The sequence below is a fragment of the Microcebus murinus genome, chromosome 8, assembly GCF_040939455.1.
Source record: "Microcebus murinus isolate Inina chromosome 8, M.murinus_Inina_mat1.0, whole genome shotgun sequence".
Lineage (NCBI taxonomy): Eukaryota > Metazoa > Chordata > Mammalia > Primates > Cheirogaleidae > Microcebus > Microcebus murinus.
Window position 1 is genome coordinate 88,301,720 of NC_134111.1, and position 16,862 is coordinate 88,318,581.

General features: G+C 55.0%; 1 protein-coding gene and 1 pseudogene across 9 annotated transcripts in view; both read right to left on the reverse strand.

Annotated features, from left to right (window-relative positions):
• Positions 1–8,411: 8,411 nt before the first annotated feature.
• Positions 8,412–11,904, reverse strand: LOC142872327 (uncharacterized; annotated as a pseudogene).
• Positions 11,902–16,862, reverse strand: part of TNS1 (tensin 1) — a 182,429-nt gene continuing 177,468 nt past the window's right edge. For all 9 annotated transcript variants that reach the window (XM_076005932.1, XM_076005929.1, XM_076005931.1 and 6 more), the window contains 3 exons: positions 16,613–16,681; positions 16,121–16,153; positions 11,902–12,777 (listed from right to left, as the gene is read on the reverse strand). In XM_076005932.1, the coding sequence (XP_075862047.1) occupies positions 12,633–12,777; positions 16,121–16,153; positions 16,613–16,681 (247 nt within the window). In that variant the 3' untranslated portion in view covers positions 11,902–12,632. The remainder of the gene's footprint in view (positions 12,778–16,120; positions 16,154–16,612; positions 16,682–16,862) is intronic.

Sequence of the window (16,862 nt, forward strand, 5' to 3'; positions counted from 1 at the left end):
AAGGTCTTTGAAAGCGCTGTCTGCACGCGCTGTCTCTCTCTACCTCCTATTCAATCAGAGTCACCAATTCGGCGATATCGGGAGACTTTGTGAGAATGGCCCTGTGCTAAGCCACTTCCTCAGTCTTCCACCCCTCCATGCCACTGTTGCTATTTTCCCAAAGGAAAGGACAAGGATGACCTCCGCATGGCCAAATTCAGGGACCTTCTCCCAGGGTTCACTCAACTGGATCCTACAGTGGTTACTGGACTGTTTTCTAGAAATTCTCTCTCACATCCCCCACTTATCTGCCAAGACAGCATTCCTTCTAGGTTCTCCTTTTTTTGGTGAGGTCTCTGTCTTCTTCGTAGACCCTCTCCTCTCTCCTCCTCGGTCCCTTACACATAAGCATCTCCTGTTTCCATCCACAGTCCCCCTCTCTCTGCAGTGCCCCTGTGTCAGGATGAATTGCAGCCTGCAAAGGCACAACAATCTTTTTGTGACTCAACTTATTTTCTACATCACATAACCCTCTCCACTGAGCTAGCAAGAAACTTTAAGTTGTATCTAATACTTGGAGCTCAGGTAGTGCCAAGGCGTTGAGACAGGCCCATCTGGCCCTCAAGTCAGGCCCATCTGGCCCTCTTGTCACCCCAGATGTCCGTCATCTGGTCTGTGTGGCCCTGGGAGTTAAGCTTCCCTCTCTGCAGTTTGGGGGCCACACGTGGCGCACAGGAAGCTCTGCCCTGCAGCCCCAGTCCTCGTGCTCTGTGCCTAAGATACAGGGGCATGGACGGATTCACCTTGCAGACTCAGAGAGTAAGCACACGGGCAGAGGCCATGCGTAAGGGTGGGCACCTCTCTGGAGATAATGTCGAAAAGCCCAGGCAGACACCCGTCCCAACCCCATTCCCTTTCTGTTCTCCTTTCTCTAGTCCAAGGAGGAGTTTGGACTGAGCCAACTTGAGTCCTGCACTCATCCCTGGACCAGTCTGCCGCGTAACTGGAGGAAGTGGCCAGGTTATCCCAGACACAGACACGGCCCTGGGGCCATCCCACATGTCGGGCCCCGCCCATGAAAGAGGAGGGCGATTAAGCTGTGCGGCTACCCCAAGTGCCATGTAGTATAACTTCCAAATCTTTCCCTCCGGCCTGGAGCCTTCATTCCCAGTTGCCGAGTGGACGTGTCCACCTGGAATTCCCGCAGCCACTCCTCTCCACCTGTTCAGCTCCAGGCATGACACCTTCTGCCCGAATCAATATTTCTCGACTCAGTGTGTCATCAGCGTGTAGTGGTTCTCGGTGATTCTCTTCCCTTCACCCTCCGCTATTCAGGCAGTGGTTGTGCATTTCCGATTCTACCTCCTTGGCAGCCTTTGAATGTGGCCCCAGAAAGAAGCACCCCATAGACACCCACCTCCTGCCTCTGGAAGGACAGGGGGCTCTTTTTCTCACATGTGTTGGACTGTGAATCAGAAATTCCCAGTGTTTCCCAGTACACACCCTCCTCTTCTCCTTTAATAAGTCTACGGGAGTATGGCTGCACTCGTGGCTGCGTAGCACAAAATTGATGTTTCCCCGCAGCTAGTTGAGGCCATGTGACAGTTTTAGCCATTGTAATCTGAGCATAAATTATGTGTACAATGTAAACAATGTTCCATATCCTTAAAGAGAAGGGCATGCCCTTTCCTTCCTCTTTTCCTGCTTTCTTCTGACTGGAATGCAGTCGTGATGACCGGAGCTGAGCAACCATAATGGACCACATAGTGAAGATGGCAAAACAACAAAACCGAAGGACCCTGGGTCCCTGAACAACTTCATTGGGAGAGTTGTGATATAAGTGAGAGCCTTTACTTGAGAGAGAAATAAACTTTCACATTTAAGCGTTTGGTGATTTTGAAATCTCTCATATAAAAAGTGAACTGATACAGAGCTAAAGAGATCTTCAGTCCATTTCTGTAGCATTTTCCAGCTATGAGGTCTTGGGCAAACTACTTAATCTTCCTAAGCTTCAGTTTCCTTACCTGTGTACCTGTTTTCCAGGATGAGTTTATGAAATGAATGAGATAACATTTAATAAGACATCTAATACAACATCTGACATACAGTTGGGGTTCAACAGATGTTGAAACCAAGAGCCCAGTCATCTTTGCAAAATGCCAACCTGGTCCCACATCCCCTTGATTCAGGACCTTCAGACATTTCCACTCTCTTACTACAAACACCAAACCCTTCTTGTGACCAACCAAGCCCTGCCTAACCTCTCTGGCCCCACCCTCCCCAGCCTCCGCCTGGCTCTCTTTGGACAAACTGACCCTGAACTCACCTCCCCACCCCACCAAACATGGAAGGAGGGCCTACCACGGCCAGACCCTGTGCTGGGGCAGCACAGGCAGACCTGGCTCCCTGTTCTTGCTTAGACTTTTATGGTCTAGTGAGGGAGAAAGAAAAAGAAGTTCAATAAAAAAATAATGAGCATAGCTAACATTTATTGAGCACTTACTGTCTGCCAGCGGCTGTTCCAAGCTGTTTTTACAGGTCTAAGCTCTCAAGTCCTACAACCCTCCGAGTTAGGTACTACTGTTATCATCCCGCATTTACAGATGTGGAGACAGAAGCACAGCAATGCCAAGCAACTTGCCCAAGGTCACACAGCTAGTAGGGATGGAGCCAGACCTTGAACCCAGGTGGTCTGACACCACAGCCTGTGCATTTAGCCATTATTCTGTCTTGCCGTTAAATGAATGTCAAATTACAACTGTAAAACCTGCTGCCAAGGGGGTGTTGGTGGGGTTCAGACATGCCAAGACCCTCCTGCCCCTGGGCCTGGCCTGAGCTCACATGCTGTTCCCTGTGCCTGAAACGCCTGTTCTCCCCTCTTGGCCGCGTTGGACCCTAACATTCCAATGTGTGACTTCCTAAGGGACACCTTCTCTTCTCTGCCTCGGCCACCTGGATCCACTTCCATACTCTCACCGCATGAGATCCCTTTCCTCCAGCGCACTGCTCACAGCGTGATTATGTGTCTGTTGGTTCTTTACGTGTTCTCCCCACTCCCGTTAGACCCAAAGTGCCAGAAGAGAAACAAACATGCCCGTGTTGCTCAGTGCCAAGCACAGTGCCTGTACACAGTAGGTGCCCGTACATATGTGTGCAATTGATTGATTGGCTTACCCCAAGGTAGGCCTGTGGTCTCCACAGCTCTAATGCTCGTGGCTCTGAGGTTCTTTCTGTCCCTTCCTGATGGTCTCCCGCCCCGCCCCATGCAGCCCCTGCCCCTGACGCCCCAGACCAGCCCTCGTGCCCTGAGGGAGGGGTGACAGTGTGGCCAGGCCAGATTCCACAAACACAGGATATGGGCTGGGGGAGGACCAGGGTTGGGAGAGAGCTGGTGGCCTTAAGGGCACCCCTTAGTTTCCCCGGAATGGAGGTTTCCCAGGGCCGGTCTGGGAGTCAGGGAAAGGAGCAGAGATGGAGAGGAGGGGCCCAGAACCCGGACATCCTGTCTTGATGGCCAGAGATGATCTTTCGAACCCCATGAAAGCTGGAGCCGTGGAGGCGGCGGTACCACCATCCCCAAGCGCTGTGGTCTGGAGGCCGGAGCCGGCCAGATCGATATCGTTCAGGAGGTTTTCTGCTCCAACTCCTTTCTGCTGCCAAGTTTCCCAAGAGGCCTAAGGAAATGGTGTGGAGGAGGCCAGAGGCACCAGAAAAGGAAAGGAAGTGCAGACTTCCTAAAGGCCTGCAGGACCAGCAGGCAGCTGAGTGCCATGCTAGGGGCCAGGGGTCTCAGTGCTCATGCCAGCCCTTGGGGTAGGTGTCATCCCATTTTACAGATGAGGAAACTGGGGCCCAAAGAGGGAAGAAACATTCTTGAGGTCCCAGCAAAGCCAGAGCCAGAGCCAGAGCGCCTGCTTCGGAGGCCAGTGCCTTTCAAGGAAGGTCATGTTCCAAGCAGCTCTGCTATGGGTCTCAGGGCCCGGCCACATCTGCACTCTCGGCTCAAGGTGGGCGAGGAGGCTCTGCTAGCATGTGCCTGCAGCCACGCCAGGACAGGGCCTGGAAGGGCCTGTGGCAGTCTCCAGCTCCAACAGCTGCAGGGCCAGGACCTCACGCCTCTCAACGCGCCCCTCTCCATCCCAAGCAGCTCCTCCCGCCTCTGGCCTCCCCCGCAGCTCTCACCTGTTACATTTGGAGCCCAGAGGATGCTGCTGTCCCCAGAGGCCGTCAAACACCAGAGGCCGACACCCGTCCTCCCTTGGCCTCGTCTTCTGCAAGCAGAGCTCTCAGGTACGTCAAGTGCTCGGGGGCTCCGACCCTCCCCCGCCCCACTCCAGCTCGCCCACGCCCCACATCCAGTGCGCACCAGGCCCCTCGGCTGGTCTGATCTGCAGAGCTCTCCCCTCCTGTGATCCTGCCACTCTGCCCGTGTTGCAGGGGGTCGCTCAGGGTGAGAGAAGCTCCCTGCCTCGGCGATGGCCCCCTAACTGCTGAAGCAAACCCACCAGCCAGTTGGGTGTCAGGTAGATGGCTGGGCACCAGGATGCTTGGGCAGTAGGAGGTAGAACAGGAGGTGCCTACACGGAGACACAGCGCAGCCCAAGGGCCCATGTCTCTTGTGTCCGTGTGTCTGTGTGTGCCTCTGTGTGTCGTGTGCACCTGAGCGTGTGTGGGTGCACACACATGCACAGACCCGCGTCTCTGGTCCCACACCTACTGTCAGCGCTTTTAGGATGGGCTCTATCCTCTCCGTATTCTGAACTGCTTGTGAACTGCTAAGCACTAATAAACAGTCATTTTTTACCAGCTAACAGGGAACATCCCAGAAAATCAAGTTGCTTAAAAGAGGAAGGCAGAATTTGATTTCAGTACCCACGAGGAGATAGTGCAGAGCCCCTGGGGTTGAAACGCTCCAGTCTACACAACCTCTTCCAGGCCTTCTGCCCCACCCCCACCTGGCATCTTCATGCCCCCTGCGGTGAGTCTCTGGAAGAGTCTGCTGCATCCCTCCTTTCTCAGAGAGCCTCCCCCCCACACCCCGGGATGGGATGCAGGAAGAGGGACATTTGAGGTCCCATCCAGGCCTGGAATTTATTAAAATACCAGGAGGCTCCAATCATGAGGGGAGGGGAAAGCATTTTGCCAGCCCCAGAAGGAGAGGCGGGGGCCCAAGCCAGTCCAGAGGGGACTTCTCCCATCTCCACCTTCTCCCCGACCTGCTCAGCACCCCACCCTGTCCAATGCACTCCCCTGACATGCCCCACACACGCCCGCCATGGCAGGATCCAATCTGCAGTTTCCCACAGCAGTTCTTGGCCCTGGCTGTGCGCAGAATCACCTGGGAGTGATGAAAACATCCCAGCGCCCAGGCTGGACCCCAGACTGATTCACTCAGAACCTCCGGGGTGGGGCCCAGGCTTCCGTACTTTCCAGCTGAATTTGAGGACAAGTGAGAGACTCCTGGCCCTCTCTCCCCCCAGCACCATCCCTCTGCCCCTCCTGCCCTCCCTTGGCTGTCGTCCCTGCCTCTTTCCAGGCCAACTCTGTTCGCACCCTGCACACCTAGTACACCCAGAGTTTCTGCTCACTTGGGCCAGGACTCGCCCCTGTCTGGCCTAGGCCAGCCCCAGGCAGCAGACAGACCAGCCTCTTGTCAGCGGGGTGCCCGTCTCCCGCAGAGACCCAGAGAGAGTTCCGGGTCCTGACGTTTCAGGGGTGCCGAGGAGATGCTGAGCTGAGCGTCTGAGCCGTGGCTTCTAGTCCCGCACGACACGCACAGCCAGGCGGCCTACACAGATTTCTGGGGATCTAGTCACCACGTGGGTCCGCTCTGTAGGCCTGGGTGGGTGAGAGGCCCTGCCCTTCTGACACGCACCAGGTGACGCTGCTGCTGACACCGCGCCGGCCACACTTGGTGTAGAAAACACAATGGTCCTTTGGGTCGTCTATGCTAAGGTGTCAGAGAGCTGCCCTCGCTCACCCGGAGCCTCCTGCCACAGCCCCGGCCCATCTCCTCCCAGGCCGGGCACAGGGAGCACAGCCGCCCCCTCCCTGTTGGGTTCCCTCAAAGGCAGGCTGTGCCAGCTCAGCCCACAGGCCCGGGCCTGTCCCTCTCATCCGATGCTCCTCCCCTGAGCCAGGCCCAGCCCGGTGACCCGCATCCTTCCACAGCTGCGTGGCATCGGGATGACCCCCTGCCTCCCCTTACACACCCAGGCGCCCTGGTCCACTCCCTGGGAAGCCAGCCTGACAGCCTGCCCTGAGCACCTGTCTGTCCGATCATGTTCGTTTGGTCTCCCACCTGCCCATCGCCCACCAGAGTCTGTGTGTCCCCACGAAAGCTGGCTCTGAGGGCAGAGAGAGAGGTGTGAGCTGGCAAGAGCATGGTTGGGAAGTCAGCTCGCCTGGGTTCATAGCCCAGCCCTCCCACCCACCCAGCTGTGTGATTTTGAGCAAGTGTCTTAACTTTTGCACCTGAGTTCCTTCCTCTGCAAAATGAGGACAAGGATAACCCTTCTCTCCCAGGTGCATGCGCCTGAGAAAACTCACCTCCGTGCTTAGCACAGACTCCGCCACCTAGCAAATGTTGTCTGGGTGCCAGCCGTCACCAGCAGTGACGACACTGAGTACTACTAATAGCTTTGCCAGTTAGAAGCTACATGACCTCTCAGAGTCTTGGTTTCCTGATTTGTCCCTATGTGTAACAATACCTACCTCATGGGTCTGTTGGGAAGACTCGGCATGACAACGCCCCTCAGAGAGCAGGATGTAACCCATGTCAAGTCCCCACCAAAGGCAGGGGCTGAGGTTCCCGTGTCCTGTGTCCCTGACAGCAGCAGGTTTCAAAGCATGGTCTGGGGTTCCTGGGGGCTCCTGAGACCCTTTAGGGGTTCTGTGAGGTCAGAACTGTTTTCTCAATAATGTGAAGCCATCGTTTGTCTTTTCCACTCGTTTTCTCGCAAGTGTGCAGTGTTCTCCCGCCGCCCGCGACGTGGGACATCACAGCACACGGGCTGGGGAAGCAGAGAGGAGGGTCCAGCTGTCTTCTGCTAGGCCGGACATGAAAAGCCTTTAGAAATGCAAAGCAATGTCACCCTTCTCACCCAGTCCTTTTTGTTTCAGGAAAATATCATTATTTTTCATTAAAATGCTATGTATGCTAACAGGTAGTGAATTTATTTTCACGGAAGTGAATTGAACAGTATGTTTTAAATGTTCTCAGTTTTAATGTATATTTACACTGTGGCAAAGATCAAAAGACTTAACTCATCCAAACAGATGCTCTTTGGGGTCCTAATTCCCAAGAGCATAAGGGAGTCCTGAGACCCAACCGCGCGAGAAGCTGCCCCCAGTACAGGGCCGTGCTGGCCAGAGGGGTGCTCAGCCCACACCTGCTCGCGTCAGCTGATCGGAGCCCCCGCCCAGCCACACTGAAGAACTGCAGCCACGTTCTTTGTGTGTTTCTGTGTCTCCCAGAACCCCCTGAGCTGTGCATGGCACACCACACCCAAACTTTCTGAATTCCAAAGAATTCGCCCAGGACCACCGGGCTGGTGTATGAACGAGCTACACACGTACCACCTGAGGGGCACCTGTAGATTTTGCCCAACAGCCTCTGTCCCCTTTCTTCTGATAAACCTCAGCTCCTCAGGGACCAACACTCCCCATTCTCAGTCCTCATGGTCTCAGAAGGCTCCAGAGGCAGTTTTGTAACCCAGATCTGGATAGAGTGATTGGTCCCAAGTTAATGATAGGAGCTGAGCAGGGCCTATCAGAGCCAATAAGATTTGCCCCAGGTTTTTGCTGAAAACATCAGGATAAAAGAGCCCTCTTCTATTGGAGCTGGTAGCATGAAAGCCTGGGGCATCTGGTGGCACCACCTCTTGGGTACAGCTTGCCTGAGAATTAAGTGGACTCAGAACCAAGTAATGGGGACAAATTCCTGCTTCTACCAAGACCTGTCTGGTGGAGAAGCTGTTGGGAGGATTTGAAGAGAGTTGCCCACCAAAGGCATCATTGAAGCCCACCTGGTGTCAGGAAGAGACCCCTTTTTGCCCACCATACCCATGTCCAACAACACAGCTAGATAGCAGCACAGATTTTTCTTTAACTTTATCATTTATAAAGCCATACAATGGATCGCAAAGAAACAAAGCAGCTGTACAGGAGGGGGACAGCATCAGTGTACAATACATTCATGTCCAGGACAAGTAGCATACACCAGGGTTTATACAAGGTGGTGGAGGTTATAGGCAGGATGATACAAAATATAAAGTATATTTCCATCTATATAAATACACAGCCAGGGCACGGGGAGGATGCTGGGTTATTCTGTTTTTCCTGCAGAAGGCCTGGGACGCAGGGAGGGTGGTGTAAGGAATTCCTTGCATTTATTTTGAATGACAGGTCAGAAGGGAGGAGAGAGACGGGGACACACAGCATGCACGCACTGATGTGCTCTCTCGTTCACACGCACACACCAAACACGGACACACAGGAGAGTTCCAAACGGCTTAACACTGATTAGAAAACAAACTTGAGACATCCCTCTACAATAACTTCGCTGTTGGGAAGAGCCCAGGTGTGGATATAAACAGAGGTCCTCCGACATTCTGGACACTGGAGGACAGAGGAGTCAAGAAGGAACAGATGTGCCTGAGCCCTGCGGCCCGACGCCCCCAACACTGAGACTGCACCAACCAGTGGCCCTACAGGCCTCCCCTCCTGATTCCCCTTGCTGGGGAGTGATCTTGGACGTGACACCCACTGCCCACCACCTCCAGCCCCCACCCCCAAGTTCCCTAAAGAGATGAGCAAAAAATACTATGTGCACATGTACATCCACACTTACACACACACACACACGTCCTATGTTACCACTGGCCGAGGAAACGTGAGTCTCAGGATGCTAGGGCCCAGACCCAGGTGAAAAGGTGGGTCTGGCCCCCAGGCCCCCAGCCTTCTCAAGGACCCTGAGTGTGGCGGTAGGGGTGGGCTGCTCCTTGGCTGGGGCACTGGCCCACTTGAACTCTAGGTTCTGAACCTGGGAAAAAACTAGGAAGGGGGAGAGGACCTACGAGGCAGAGGTGGTGGACAAGTGTCGGAGTGAGGACAGATGCTGTCACACTCACCGACCCCTCTGCACAGGCCCATCAGCACGAGGCAAAAGGCTCCCCTACTCCCCAACTACCTGAGAGCCCCTTATGGCACGATCACACGTGTGCAGCAGGCTGTTCTCTTGCTGTGTCACAAGCCACCAGATGCTACCACCCCTATCCTGGCCAGTCTCTGACACACCCAGGGATTCCTCGAAACCAGGGGAGAAGGAATCCACGGGCTTTTCAGAGCTGCCTGGGAGAGGCTCAGATAAGATGGGTCAAAGGCCACTCCCAAACCTAGGGTGTGATGTGTCTCTCCCTTGAACACCTGGCGAAGTAAACTGTGATGGACGTCCACTGTGATGGACGGTTGGGGGGTGGGGGCCTCTCTATTGCTCCCATGTCCAAGTCTTCCCTCTTGCTCCCCCTGGAAAGAGCCACATGGAGCTCACTGGGCCCTCTTCTAGCTGAATTAGAGATGTCCCTCTCCTGCTCTCTCTCTTGCCTCCAGACCCCACAGGAGCCTGCTGGGGCCTGCGGCAGACACCTGGCTGCACAGCTAGTGGCAGCAAGGGCCTTGGGGCTGGGGCCAGAGCCTGCGGGGTCTGCACTGCTGCATCTCGGATGGCCACGCCTCTCCCGCTCTCTCCTGCCAGCTTCTCCCGGCCCCTCCCCCCCCAGGTGGGACTCAAGACCAGACAGCACTCTCCTGGCTGACAAACAGACTCAACAACAAACAACAGCAAAACAGGTGGAGGGAGGGAGAGGAACAAAGAGGATAAACACTTATAAAATAATAACAATAATTAGTAAAAGTGCTTTCTTTTAAAGGAAATCTTTGGCAAGAATATACTGCAGTGCTGAGTGGTGTGTGTGCGTGGGGGCACGCCTACCTGTGAGACACAAGAGGGCTCTGGTGAGACTGGGGACACTTCCCGTCTTTCTCCCGGCACGGCCAAACTCTCAGAAACCGGCTCCTTCCAGAGGGATGCTGGGAGAGAGTTACCAGGTTCCAGCACTGACCTGGGTCCTCCCGCGGGGTCACACGCGGCTCAGGCCTGGCGTGGAGGGGCGGCCGTGCCTGCGGGGTGGCTGTGGGGGCGGTGGTGGGAGGACGTGGGTGTGAAGGCTGATCCCAGACTCAGTCCCGGGCTGAGTCTGGCTACCGAGGGGTCTGTCGCCCCATCCAGCCGCAAGTGTGGAGAGAACTTCCCACCCAGGAGGTGGCCCCCCGGCTGTCCAGTGGGGGGGTGAAGATATTTACAAAGGAAGGGGTAACATACATCTCCTTCCATCTTGGAAGAGATCTGGGGTTAGCAAGGGAACGAGGAGAGGGGGAAACCCAGGTTTGGGGCTTGAATATCTCAGAAGGAAGAGCACTTTGGAGGGACCTCGGTCACCAGGCATGAGATTTCACTCTTGGGGAAGTAGCGGCCGGTGGGGCCTCAGCCCCTGCTCCCCACCGCCTTCTCCCCACCGTCCTTTCCAACTCCCTGAAACAGAATATCCACTCTGATCCAGCTCCTTGGAGGAGAAAAAACACAAAAGATGCACACACAGCCCTGCGTGCCACACAGTCACGTCCCACACGCACACACACTCACGTCCTGGGAGCTGACCGCCCGGCCGCTGGTCGGCCAGAAAATGAGGGGGCCAAACAGGTGGAACATGTGCAGCTCCCCCACCCCAGCACTGAGCCCAGACAAAGTCTAGGGAAGGCCAGGGCCAGGGGACCCCTGGCTGCTCCAAGAATAAAGGCCCCCTATGTTTCAGGCTTTCCTTAGACATATAAAAAGGGATGAGAATTGGTTTATGCCCAGGGAAGGCAGTAAAGCAATATGGGAAAACAATAAATACTTCTTGTCAATTTACCTATTATTTTTTTTACCTTTTCTTATATTTTATTAGCTTACAGATTCTGTCAGTATGTCTCATGTATATATTATATATATTTATAATATCAGTACAATGCCTCTCTCTAGGGGACCCCTCTAGGCTTAAGCATGGAGTCCTGGTGAATTTTCCATTCTGGCTTAGTGTCTTTGGGTGGTGGTCAGGGTTTTTCCCAACTGCCCAAATCGGCCCTAGGCCCTTTGGCCCAAATGCATGTCTTCTGCCCTCTTCTGCATGGGCAGTGTGGCTCAGCTGGGGAAACCAAGGCAGCAGGGGGAACAGTGAGGCTTTGGCATTGTAGGTAGGCCACGTGGCACACAGGTAGCAGCCCCAGGACCTCTGCTGATGTCACCCTGGGCAGCCCAGCGGAGGGGGGCCTGCTGAAGTCGGACCCCAGAACATGTACCGAGGGGAGGAAAAAGACTACAGGCTCCTCCCCTGGGCCTCGCTGAGCAGAAAACAGGTTCCCAGGATGAACCCCAGCAGGGGGACCCTGCAGGACAGACAGAATAGGGCAGGGCAGAGCAGGAAGGCTCGCTCTCCAGACCCCAAAAAGGCATCATGCAGATAAGCAAGTCTGAGATAAGGCTGGTTCTGGGGCATGACACCCAAGAACGGGGCTGCGAGGTGGGGGCTAAGGCAAAGTCCAGGGCACCAGCGGGGGCGACCCACCGTCCTTGCCACTGGCTGCGCACCTCAGGGCAGGTGTCCGAGCTCAGCAGCTGTCCTTCCTGGCAGAGCTCTTCCCCAAGGCCACGGACACACATATCCTCACCTCCTCAAGCCAAAGCTCCCACCCCCCAGTTAAGGCAGAACGGGGTAAGCTGCAGGGGCGGCCACCCCCACTCCCGCTGGGGTCTTTGTGGAGGAGAAAGGCTGGTGGCACCAAGGGCCACAAGAGTGCAGGTGCAGGGACCAGGAGAGAGAGCCCCTGTCACTCACAGCTTGGGTGCTCCTGCAAAAGAGGGTTTCTGTCCCTTCCTGCTGCCCTGTCACCCCTAACACCCTAACCTTCTTTGGACATTGTGTCTGCAAACACATGGGACACAGACGAGGACAGCCGTTCATAATTCTAGCCGACAGAGGCAAGTATGAATCAGCACGTGAAGTGTGGGTGCAGACACACTCCCACACACAATACATCAGAGGCACAGCGAAGAGACCTGAGGTGCCCTGGGTCTGAGATACTTTCAAAACAGAAAGTTCTCCCGCTTGATGTCCCACGCTGGTTCTGTTTGGTTTGACAACCTACCCTAGGTGGCCAGAAAAAGCTTGATTTCTCCTTGCAAAGCAGTTGGGTTAGGAAGACGGGGCTTTTCCATTCCCCCAAACATATGGATCCCCAAGGAGGCTTGTTCCTTCTCCTCTAGGAAGGGGAAGGGGGAATTAGGGGGACCTGGTTAGTTTTGGAGGCTTTGGGTTTTTGAAATTTCCATCACCCAGGGGAATCTGAGTTCTTCTCCGCCATCTTTCTCCTTCGGTCTCCCTCTCTTCCCCCCTCCCCTCTGCAATTCACTTCCCTCTCCCCACGTTGCACTTTCTTCTCTCCTTCTCCAAACTTGGCCCAAAGTCCTCCTTCTGGATTCAAGGGTGGTCAGGATTCCTGGGTCCCCTCCCCATGGGCCCCGTCCCCACTGCACTGGCCCAGGGCAAGGGGTGGGCTCATCTCTTCTGGCCGGCACTCAGCATGACCTTGGAGACGAAGTTGACAATGGCAGAGGCTGGCTGGTTGGGGTCGAGCTCCGCGAAGAGGTGGCAGGCGTTGTCCGTGGTGCTGCCCTGCTTCCGGGCCACGAAGCCAAAGAGCCTGTGGGGGCGGGAGGGGCGGGCGTGAGAGAGACCGTGAGAGACACCCCTCTCCAGCCCGACTACAGAGTCCCACTTCGAGGGGTGGGAGGGGAGCTGGAGATGAGTGATAGGACCGGACAGTGAAGGGTGGGGAGGAGACCAAAATAAAACGGGAACATTCCCGGACAGGCTTCTCTCCTGCCCACCCCAGCCCCACCCGTACTGACTGTTCCTACACACGGCGCAATGCCGTCTGCCTGCAAAGGGCTTGGCCTCCCCAGACACCACGAGGTCAGAAGGACACAAAAGGACAAGCGGGTCACCCCTCACACATGCACACTTACTCTTCCTGTGCTCGAGAGGCCTGGAATCCCAGAGAGTAGGAAAGGAGGTGGACCCCACACCCATCCCCCACACTCGTGCCCCACCCGCACCGCGACTGGAGTGACCCAGCATTCCCTCTGCAAAACAGAGTTAAAAATACGAGGGCAGAGAACAGAATGTGAGCCCAGGTCCCCTCCCAGCCGCCGTGTTGCTAATTACAGTGAGATGGGGAAATCAGGACAGCTGGAGATTCCGATGGAAACCCCTCTCCCTAGGACTGGAACTTGGCAGCCACAATTAGCAAGGTTGGGTTCTGCTGGCTGCTGTGTCTTTTTGCATGCACGCACACACCACACACATACACAACACACGCATACATACCACGCCACACATAATACACATATACACACACCACACACAATGACAACACACACATACACCTATATACACTACACACCCCTCACACATACACACCACACTGATACACAACACATACAGCACATACATATCACGCACACCATACATACCACACACAGACCACACATGTGATACATACATACCAAACACATATCATACATATACACACCACGCATAGCACATACACACAGCACACACGTAACACATACCACACCACGCACATGCACACATATATACACACACAACACATACACTATGCACACACATGCTACACATACATACCCACCACATGCACACATCCCACACACATATGCACACTATACATGCCATACACACATGCACTCCCCCAAACACATACACACACACACACACACACACACAAAGCCCTGTATGTCCTACAGCTCTGCTCTCACAGCTTTGTTTCAGGGACCCTGGACACAGGCCCAAAGGCCTGGGGAAACGCCTGGGTGGGAGAAGCGGGGTCCACAGAGCGACCCCCAGCACCTCCTTTCCTGGGCTGGCTCAGGCCCTGCACTGGGGGAGGGGGCATTGGGGGGGTCGGGAGGAGCGACGGGCACCTCCCAGCTGCTGCGCTGGCCCTGAGCACACCTGCTCTCCCTTCTGCTTATCTCCTTGGAGCTCCAAGGCTCCCAGGGCCTGGACCAACAGTCACCCAGCGCTGTCACCTGCCTGGGGGCGGGGCGGGTCCGGGCAAGAAAGGGAGCCAAGGCCAGAGAGCAGGCCTGAGAGCTTATGCCACACTCGCCTCGCCCTAGTCCCTCACCGGCCACACTCAAGGCCTCTGTCCCCTGAGCCTGTCCCTGCAGCTTCTGCCCCACCCATCTAGGCCCCCCCTCAGGAAGCTCAGCCCAAGAGCAGCTCCTGAAGGGGAAAAAGAGGGATTTCCAGGCCTGGGGCCCAGCTCCCTTCTGTTGCTGACACCTCTCCCCCTCATGGAGAGGGGAGCCCGAGCACCTTCAAACACGAAGTTCTGGCTGCCCGCTTGGCCGGCAGGGACACAAGGAGACGCCAGGACTGGAGTCCTTGAGGACCCCTCCATCCCACGTGGCCCCTCTGAAACCCCCACGGCTGATCATGCGACAGACTGCTAGTACCGTCCCATGCATTCTGGCTGAGGTGGCCTCCCTGCAGCCTCCTCCTAACTCTCCCCAACCTAGCCTCTGTCCTCTCATTTCTTCATCCAACAGATAGGTATCAGCCTCCCAGGAGCCACACATGCTCCTGCCTGCAGGGGGCTTGCTGTGAGCCCCTCCCCCCAAAACAGTCTCTCTCCTCCTCCCACACTCATTTTGGGAGTGTTGACCCGTCCCAAATTGTACCTGTCTTTTAAGATCCACTTAAAAATATCTGTTCTTTCCCCAAACCTCTCCCACCTTCTCCCTGGTGGATGGACATGCTTTCCTGCTCTGGTGCCCAGAGGGAGCTGCACTTCCTGCCCGTCTCACCCAGCAATGCTTTCTTTTTAAAATAACAGTGAAAGTTTTCTTTTTCCAAAGCAATCTTGTATGAAGTCCAAATATATAAAGGTGAAAGAAGTATTTTATGGCTACAAATGTATCAATCCAAAAGCACAATATTTACCCACTTTAGGGTTTGGGGTTTGTGATACTGAGAAAATCCTGGTGATAATAGTAACAGGGTTTTCCTTCCTGTCTGAGCAGCTAAGCTGCAACCCGAGGGTCCCAGGGTTCCTTGCAACACAGTTTGGAAACCACAGAAACATCTAGTGCTGTTTATACACTTGTCTTTTTTTTTTTGTTTTGAGACAGAGTCTCACTTTGTTGCCCAGGCTAGAGTGAGTGCTGAGGTATCAGCTTAGCTCACAGCAACCTCAAACTCCTGGGCTCAAGCAATACTCCTGCCTCAGCCTCCCGAGTAGCTGGGACTACAGGCATGTATCACCATGCCTGGCTAATTTTTTCTATATATATTAGTTGGCCAATTAATTTCTTTCTATTTATAGTAGAGATGGGGTCTTGCTCTTGCTCAGGCTGATTTCGAACTCCTGACCTCCAGCAATCTGCCCACCTTGGCCTCCCAGAATGCTAGGATTATAGGCGTGAGCCACCGCACCTGGCCTATACGCTTGTCTTATCTGCTGTGCCGGTGGGCCTCCTGAGGGTGGAGTCGGGATCCTGGGCAGCTCTGAGCTCCTAAGCTGCACGTAGGATATGCTGAATAGATGGAAGGACACCCACACGTCCCAGGGCCACCCCCAGAACTCAGAAATGGGTGCCCACATTCTCGTCTAGCCCAGCCACGAGACACACAGAAGCCCAACAGGAAAGCAAAAACAGGAATAAAAGCAGCAAAGATTTGGGCAGAAAAGATCATTTAAACACACTGTTCCCAAAGGCCATCACCTCTCACAAAACTCAGTTTTCTATCCACTTCCCAGGATCCCTGCTGGTTCTGATCTGAGAAGGTGGCTAAAGGCCTGGCTGCCTTGTCAAGCTTTTCTCCAAAACTGAGTGACCTCGACACAAAGGTCTTCTTTGCCATCCCCCTACCCGCCTGGCCCTGGATCCTAAACCTGCCCCCTGCTCCCCTCTACAGGGAGGACCAAGGCCCGCCGGGCGGGGTAAAGAAGCCACACTTACTTAGCAGGGGCGCCTCCCTCTGTTTTCATCCACCTGTGGAGAGGACAGCGCAGGGTAAATCACAGGTGAATCGCGATTCCCTCCCCGGGAGCCCAGCCTGCCCCGCCACACCTTCTGCAGGAGGCAGAAGTGCCCCATTCCCGGGCACAGGAGCCTCCCAAGATCACGTGGGGGCATCAAGGCGGAGAGAACCCTGGGGCCTCCCAGGTGCCCTCCCCAACGTGCAGCAAAGCACATGCAGGGTCGGAGACAGGCAGAGGGGTGGAAGTGGGCACTGAGTCCCCAGGAGGGTCTCCGTATCTGAGGTGGGACGACTCAAAAGACACCCCACACCACTCCTCACACACAGGCAGTTCTTCCAGCTGAACCAGGAATGCACGTGTACACACATGCACGCACGCACCCGCACACACATGCACGCATGCACCCACACACTCACACCTGCACACAGACTTCAGTGTTACAGAGCTGGGTGGGAGGCAAGGCACTTACTTTCTTTCCTGTGGATCCAGGTCACAGAAGGTGACAGTGTTGAGGGGGTAGTGTCGTCTGAAGAAGAGCCTGCCGTACAAAGATCAGAGAAACAGAGAATGAGCACCCAAGTGACTGCCTCTCCCCTCCTTCCACAACAGCTCAGGTCACCTCTCTACCACCTGTGGCTGTCATGGGTCACGCAGCCTGTCGCTTATGCAAGATGGCCTAAGCTGCTCACTGGGGACAGACACAGACAGATGTGCCATAG